General features: G+C 48.2%; 1 protein-coding gene across 1 annotated transcript in view; it reads right to left on the bottom strand.

Annotated features, from left to right (window-relative positions):
- SLC5A1 (solute carrier family 5 member 1) overlaps positions 1 to 7,455 on the bottom strand; it is a 76,092-nt gene extending 68,637 nt beyond the window's left edge. Inside the window, exon 1 of the mRNA XM_003797454.1 lies at positions 7,321 to 7,455. Within this exon, the coding sequence (XP_003797502.1) occupies positions 7,321 to 7,455 (135 nt within the window). The remainder of the gene's footprint in view (positions 1 to 7,320) is intronic.
- Positions 7,456 to 8,521: the final 1,066 nt, after the last annotated feature.

Here is an 8,521-nt window from a genome sequence, read left to right as displayed (position 1 = left end):
AGCTCACAGCAACCTCCAACTCTTGGGCTTAAGAGATTCTCTTGCCTCAGCCTCCCAAGTAGCTGGGATTACAGGCGCCTGCCACAATGCCTGGCTATATTTTTGTTGCAGTTGTCATTGTTGATTTTAGCTGGTCCAGGCTGGGTTCAAACCCACAAGCCTCAGTTGATGTGGCTGATGCCCTACCCACCAAGCTACAGGCACTGCCAAAGAGATCTTTCTTTCTTTCTTTCTTTCTTTCTTTCTTTCTTTCTTTCTTTCTTTCTTTCTTTTTTTTGGAGACAGAGTCTCACTTTGTTGCCCTCAGTAGAGTTCCATGGCATCACAGCTCACAGCAACCTCGGGGAAATAGAAATTTTTATGCCTTTCTTGCAAACATACTGGGAGGTGCCCAATAAGATATCATACTTCTATTAATCAGTTTGATTTAAGCATTCCATATTGTATGCTCTATTCCACTTGTATGCTCAAATCATCACATTGTACCCCATAAATGTATACAGTCATGAGTTAATAAAAAATTGATAAAAAGGATATCATATTTTAATTTTTTTTTTTTTTTTTTTTTTTTTTTTTAGAGACAGAGTTTCACTTTCTCGCCCTAGGTAGAGTGCAGTGACATCACAGCTCACAGCAATTGCCAGCTCTTGGGCTTAGGTGATTCTCTTGCCTCAGCCTTCTGAGTAGCTGGGACTACAGGTACCCACCACAATGCCCAGCTATTTTTTGGTTGTATCTGTCATTGTTGTTTGGCCAGCCTGGGGCTGCATTTGAACCCACCAGCTCCGGTGTATGTGGCTGGTGCCTTAGCCACTTGAGCTACAGGTGCCGAGCCAAGATATCATACTTTTAAAAGGTACATATGGTATGTGAATTATATCTCAATAAAGCCGTTAGCCCCCAAAATAAAAAATGTTCTAAGAATGCAAGATGTTATACTAAATATTACATAAAAACCAGACATTCCAATTCCGTTTGACTCTTTCCTCTTTGAGGATGTCAGGTGTAGCTTGCTGGAATCATTACTTTTCAAAATTCTACAAACTATTTACAAAATATTCTCTATGTGTTGGACACCTCTTTGTAAAAATATATAATGAATATTTTGTAAATAAAGGTACTTCTGCTACCATTTCCCTTTTTCCCTACATACGGGGCCTCTATGGGTGACTCTGGGGACACCACGTGTTATACTACAGAAGAAGGAGAGAAATCCCTCTGACTGGGGTGTCAAGAAAGGTTTCCCAGAAGGGATAGCATTTCAGCAAATCTGGAAGGGTGGGATTTTATTAGAGCAAAAAGGGAGGGACGTCTCATCCTGCAGGAATAGCAAATCAATGATCCAGAGGAAGAACCACGCCCAGTGTGGGGAAGGAGGGAATGGGGAACCTGGCTGAGGTGTGTGAATGGGGACAGTAATGGGAAGAGAAGCGTAACGCAGGCTCACAAACGCCCCGTAAAAAGTACAGGCATTGGCTTGGCGCCGATAGCTCAACCGGCTAAGGCCCCAGCCATGTACACCTAAGGTGGCGGGTTCGAATCCCCAGCCCGGACCCGCCAAACAACAATGATGGCTGCAACCAAAAAATAGCCGGGCGTTGTGGCGGGCGCCTGTGGTCCCAGCTACTTGGGAGGCGGAGGCAGGAGACTCGCTTGAGCCCAGGAGTTGGAGGTTGCTGTGAGCTGTAATGCCACGGCACTCTGCCCAGGGGGACAGCTTGAGGCTCTGTCTCAAAAAAAAAAAAAAAAAAAAGTACAGGCATCATTCCACGGGCAGTAGGGAGCCCCTAAAGCTTCATGAGGAGAAAAATGACATGTATCTTCAATTCTCCACCATCAGCCCATCTCACAGCTCCCTTGGAATGTTGCCTCTCAGCCTTCAGGTTATTCCCGGGCCAGCTCAGGCTCAGGCCCCGTCATCCAGCACAAATGGGGACAGTGCCTCTGGCCCTGGCCCTGGCCCCTGGCGCGCTTAGCCCTTAGGAAGCAGGGCCCTTCACGTGTCAATCAACATAGCTTTGTTGAGCATCCCTGTGTGCGGGCAGCCCAGGAGAGCACAACTTAGGTCTTTCTAGACTTGTAGCAGGGTCCTCCCTTCCACAGGAAATACTCTAGAAAACCCTGAAACATTTTTTCCCGGGAACAGCAGGAAAACCAAGAAGCTGGGACTGAAATAGAAATAAATCCCAAGAACTCAGACTGCTAGTTGTCCAGGGAAAGGCCATTCTGAAGGTCATCCTGAACTTGAAGAAGGTTGATATCCCTGGAGATGTGGTTGGAGGGACAGGAAAAGTGGGTTTGGGGACCAGACCAAAAACATTTCCCAGGCTGGTCTTGTAAATGAAGGTCTTAGAGGAATGTGAAAGCAGGGACTGGAGTCAGGAGCTGGACTAACTTAGGAAAGAGGTTGGAGATGAACAAAAGGTGAGGAGAGATGTGTCCACACCAGGATCTTTTCTCCCTAGAATATTCATCCTCTCATCTCTGTAATCTTAGGCCTCGTTCATTCATCCTTTATGGCCGGTCCAACACCACCTTCTCCATGGAAACTTACCTGACAGTCCCCCCACAGAAACCACCTCCTTCCCTATGGCCTCCTCCCCTTCCCCCCAAAATAATCCCTCCTTCCTCCTCTGGTTCACACCCTTACAAAATTCTTTTCTTTTATGTTATCATATCATACATTTTTAATCCCCCATAATGCTTAGGATGATACTTTGTGCACAAAAAAGGCATTGCCCTGTAAATGAGAATTGCTCAAAGGCTAACTCCAAGGTTCCAGACCCCACTTTTTACACCATGGCACTAAATTTGCACATCTATCCTACAGCTAGAAAAGAATGAACTCAGAATTGCTAGCTGTAGGGGACAAAGGAAGCACAATTACTGATCTGCAGTGTTTTGGTTTGAGGTTTACAGGGAAGGGGGGTTCCCCCTTCCATAGAATAAAAATATCATTGAGCAAAAGCACAGAATTTCAGACCTCTGTTTGGGTGAGGAACAGCTTAAGAAACAAGATGTTTGATCCGGAGATTGAAGTATGGCCTATTGTCTTCTGATATGTAAAGTAGGAGAGGCTTACTCAGTGTGGCCTGCATAGGGCACAACCAGACAAGATGGGAGAAGCTTCAGGATGTCAGGCCTCAACCAGGTACCAGGAAGAACTTCCCCTCTATCACAGCTGTCCAGAGATAGAAATGGTGCCACTGGAGAGAGTTTCTCCTGGAAGTACTCAAGTAAAGACTGTTGACAACTTGTCAAGATTTTGTTTGTTTGTTTTTGAAACAGAGTCTCGCTATGTCACCCTCAGTAGAGTGCTGTCGCGTCACAGCTCACAGCAACCTCAAACTCTTGGGCTTAAACAATTCTCTTGCCTCAGCCTCCCAAGTATCTGGGACTATAGGCGCCTGCCACAACACCTGGCTATTTTTTTTGGTGGTAATTGTCGTTGTGTTTGGCAGGCTGGGCTGGATTAGAACCGGCCCACTCCAGTATATGTGGCTGGGGCCCTTGCCGCTGAGCTACAGGCACTGAGCTGTCAAGATGGTTTTGTCAAATGATCTAAAGAAGAGACTTCAGGGCTCAGTACCCATAGCTCGGTGGTAGAGCACCCAGGCTGGTGGGTTCAAACCTGGCCTGGGCCTGCCAAACAATAATGACAACAATAACAAAGCCGGGCATTGTGGCAGATGCCTATAATCCCATCTACTGGGAAGCTGAGGCAAAAGAATCACTTAAGCCCAAGAGTTTGAGGTTGCTGTGTGCTGTGATGCCATGGCACTCTACTGAGGGCAACATAGTGAGACTCTGTCTCCAAAAAAAAGAAGAGAGAGACTTCAGCATAGGATGAAAAGAATGGAAGTTGATAAACTTTAGGCTCTTGATTCATGGAAATACGTGGAAAGAAGGATTCAGTACCACTAGGACACTATCATAGCAATGGAGTGGTTAAAGACCATGGAGAGAGTATTCCCAGAAATGATAGTGTGTTAGGGAGGGGAAAAGGTAGAAAAGTGGAAAGAGCACTAGCTCTGGCATCATGAGACTTAGGTTCCAGTCCCAACTCTGGTACCAATTCATCTGAATGACTTAGGGTTTACCCTCTCCAATCTTGAGAGAAAGGTTGGGGTCCCCCAAGGGCCATTCCGACTAAAGCATTCAGTGATGTTACCAGTTCAAATGGCTGCATAAGACAGGGGTCAGGAAACTTTTTCTGTAAAGAAAAGGGCCTGAATGTAAATACTTCAGGCTTTGTGGGATACATACGGTCTCTGCTGCAGATTCCTTGTATTTTGTTTTGTTTTGTTTTATTTTCGCAACTCTTTAAAAGTAGAAACACTGGACTGAGCATGGTGACTGGTGCCTGTAATCCTAACACTCTGAGAGGCCTAGGCAGGTGGATTGCCTGAGCTCAGGAGTTTGAGACTAGCCTGAGCAAGAGCAAGACCCCTGTCTCTGAAAAAACACAGCTGGCCATTATGGTGGATACCTGTAGTCCCAGCTACTTGGCAAACTGAGGCAAAAAGGATTGGTTGACCCCCCAAGAGTTTGAAGTTGCTGTGAGCTCTGACACCAAGGCACTCAACTCCAGGGTAACTGAGTGTGACTCTGTGTCAAAAAAGTAAATAAACAAAAATAGAAGTATAAACACCATCCTTAGCCTGTGAGCCATATAAAAATAAACTACAAATCAAATTGGGCCCTAGTTTAACCAACCTTGACTTGAGAGGTTCACAGGACAGCTTTATGAAATCTTCCAGCAAGAATAAAGTTGAACATCTAGCTTAACAGGATATAAAATCGCCCAAGAAACAAACTGAGGGTTAGTGAAAGAAAAATGAAAATAAACACTGAAGAAGTAATAAACCAGAGCTCAAATATGATTGGATGAGGCAGATTTAAGAGAGGGGAAAACAGAAATAAAATAATGCTGGAAAAACTGGAGATGGTGACAGGGGGACACTGGCTGGGAGAAGAGGGAGCTCGTTTTCTCAGTTGAGGAAGCACAATGGGCCTGGACCATCTGGGCAGCCCAAAGACTGTGCAGGAGTCAGAATGTCCACTCCTGAATCAAGCCACACTTGACCCTTCAATAGCAAAAAGAGGAGAGCACATTGGAAGCAATCTAGCTCGTAAAATAATCAAGACCCAGAGGCGCTGACTAATGGGGGAAGATTAAACATAGACAAATACTAGCAGGCCCATTAAGTAGCATTTAACAGGACCAGTGACACCAATTTGCAGATACTTAAAAAGGGTAAACACCATGTAATAAGAAAAAGTGTAAACACCTGCAGGACTGGGGAGGATTGGCTAAGAGAACTGGATTATCAGTGACCACCCAGGAAACAGGTGTGACTAGTGAGTGATGGACTCACACCTTGGCTGCAGCACTTCTAAGCTGGAGAAAGGTGGAGGAGGGAGGCAGGTGGGCAGCACAGTGCCTGGTGCCTTGGAAAATCCAAGAGTCCAGAGACCAGAGTTCTAGGACAAGTCTGTCTGTGGCAATCAATCACAACCACATGGGGCTTCCATTTCCACTCCTGTTAAATGGGGATTCATTCTTGCCCTCCCTGTCTTCTGGCTTTAGTGAAGATACACTAACCCATTTTTTTTGCCCATTTTACTTGTGAGGACAAAATTGTTCAGGCCCTAGTTCAAAACCTCCAGGACAAATAACAATAGTAAAAAAAAAGAAAAAAGAAAAATCCTAGAGTGCATACATAGCTTTCAGACTCAATGTCTTGTAGATCCTCACTATCACCCAGGGAAGTCATAAGAAGTGTGTACCTGTTTCACACTTGAGTAAAATGAGGCTCAGGGAAGTGACCCAGCATCACATGGTTTAAACCATATGAAAGCCAGTTTTAAACTAGAGTATCCCAGCTTCCAGACTATGTCTGGGAAGGTGAGAGTATTGCAGAAAAGTCAGCCACACTGACCCCATGTGACACTTAAAGAGGCCTCAACTACATCAGTTTCTACAATTCCTTTAGAAGAAAAAAAGTCAACATTTCTTTTTAAAAGAAAAAAAAAAGTGTGGCGCCCATCACACAGTGGTTATGGCACCAGCCACAGACACCAAGGCTGGAGGGTTTGAACCCAGCGGCAGCTAGCTAAGCAACAAGGACAACTGCAACAAAAAATAGCCGGGCTTTGTGGCGGGTGCCTGTAGTCCCAGCTACTCAGAAGGCTGAGGCAAGAGAATCGCTTAAGCTCAAGAGTTTGAGTTTGCTGTGAACTGTGGCACCACAGCTCTCTACCAAGGGTGACAGTTTGAGACTGTCTCAAAAACAAAAAAAAACCATCTGTGTCCATGAAAGGGTTAATACCCATCCTCCACTCCTTTAAGTCTGAAGCCTTGGACACAAGCACCTGCCTGGCACAGCAGCCTTCTGGATCTGTCACTCTACCCCTGGCTCCACAAGAACCCTGCCCAGTGTCCAGGATGTCTGTACACTTTCCAAACACCTCCTCCTCGGATCCCTTGACCCCAGGAGCTCCAGGCTGCCCCACAGCCTGGGCAAGAGAGTGAGATCCTGTCTCTTAAGTAAAAAGAAAAGAAAAACGAAAACGAAAAACCTTCTTCTAATTGTTGGGTGTGCCAGAGTGTGCCCTAAGTGAAATTTCCAAGTTTCATGCTGCAGAGAACAAGTTTCTCTGGTTTGGTGTGTCCCCAGAGTCCCAAAGGAGACACACACACTTCCCTCTCTCCCGTGCCAAGTCACCAGCACTGGCTTCCTCCTTCTCCCTCTCCACCCATCTTCCCCCTTCTAATTCACTCCAGTCCCTGCCATCTGCAGGCTCAGGGGCTCTAGGTTAGCTTCTGCCAGGATGGGGGCATCAGCCAGCACCTTCCCCATGGATCTCCCCACAGAACCTGGGGCTGTCTGTGGCTTTCCAGCTCTGAACAATTTGTCTTACCTGAAACTGGTTGACTACCAGGTAGAACAATAGTCCTTGGGGCCCTCTCTGTGGCTCCAGACTGCCCCTTCCCTGCCTCTTACTCTTTCCGACACTTCCTGCAATCCCCCAGCTGCCTTCTCTTCTCTCTCCTTGGCCCTTGCTGGCGAGCTCCCCTGGGGACCCTTCTCACTTCTGCTCATCCTCATTTGTCCGGCTTCCGTCACACTGTGCCCCTGAACCCTTCTCTCGCTTCCTGGTCTTTCCCCCACCCCACCCCCCGCCCTCTCCACCCCGCGGACCTCAACAGCCGTCCACTCCCTTGCAGCGGAGCGCGGCGGTCCCTCCTCTGTACGCCTTGCTCTTCCCTCTTGGTGGCCCCAACCCTCATCCCACGTCCCAGGACCCCTTCCATACCCACAGCCCGACGGCCATCACCACCACGAAGTAGATGACAATCACGGAGATATCGGCCGCATTGCGGATGCGTTCGTAGGACTCCAGGGGCGCGGCGGTGGTGGTGGCCACGGTGCTCCAGGTACTGCTTTCCATGGCTGCGGCGACGCGTGCCTCCTGTACGCACTGGCCGCTTTTTCTTATACTGCCTCCTGGTTAATGATCAGCCCCAGGGGAGGAGACCCGCGACGGTGGGGCCTCGGGGCTGTAGCGCCGCGGTTCCCTCGCCTTGCTGTGCTGCACCGTCGGGGAGCAGCTCCGGGCATGCAGCGCTGAATGAGCTCTGGCACAGCTGTCGGCGCAGCGCTGAAACAGGTACTGCCCTGAGAGGTGGGAGGGGCAGGCCAAGGGGTGGTGCCCGCCGTGCTCCCACAGAAGGCACCTGACCAGGCGCCACGCCTGACCTGCCATGGGTAGGGTGACCAGACGTCCCGCTTTTGGCGGGACAGTCCTGCTTTTTAACAATTTGTCCCCGTCCCGGCGTTTTAAAAAAGTCTCGATTTTTGGAAAGAATGCACGAACAGGCGGGAGAACAGGAAGGGAATATACGGTTTTAGGCTGCCATGTGGCTATTTCACCAGGATATGAGTTTTATATTATTTTTGTTAATTTTATAATGTTAAACTGTAATAATAACAAATAATTGTTGAGAAGTGATTATCGAGAACTGCTTATCAAACTTTGCATTGTTGTCAGGCCCTGCCCTGCCCGGTCCCCTGCCCCGCCCCCTCCCCAGTCCCTGCCCCGCCCCTGGCCATGTTGTCCCGCATTGCCAATGTTAAAATCTGGTCACCCTAGCCATGGGGCCACCTGCGCAGAGCGGGAGTGGCTCCATGGAAGGAACAGGACACCTGGGGCCAAGCCCCAGAAGACTGCAGGTCGCCCGCCACGGGTCCTTGGACCCTTCTCAGACCCTCTGTGGACTTGGCTTCTCTGTGTGTAAAATGGATGCGGGACTTTCAGAAGAATCATTCAAGTTCTTGGTCTCCAGGGAGAACATTCAGAAGAGGACAGGAAATTGCTGGTTGTTGCTGGGGGAAAAAATCATCACAATCTTAATCTCTTGGTCCCAGGGATGGCTGCTACCCACTCATCCACATTCCTGACACCCCTTCTACAATCTGTCACCCCCAGGAGCAATGTCACCCCACCGAAAGTCAGC

This window comes from Otolemur garnettii, unplaced genomic scaffold, assembly GCF_000181295.1.
Source record: "Otolemur garnettii isolate 467f Iridium unplaced genomic scaffold, OtoGar3 scaffold00116, whole genome shotgun sequence".
In the NCBI taxonomy this organism is placed as follows: domain Eukaryota; kingdom Metazoa; phylum Chordata; class Mammalia; order Primates; family Galagidae; genus Otolemur; species Otolemur garnettii.
The sequence above is the reverse complement of the archived record's forward strand: the minus strand, read 5'-3'. Positions and strand labels throughout refer to the sequence as shown.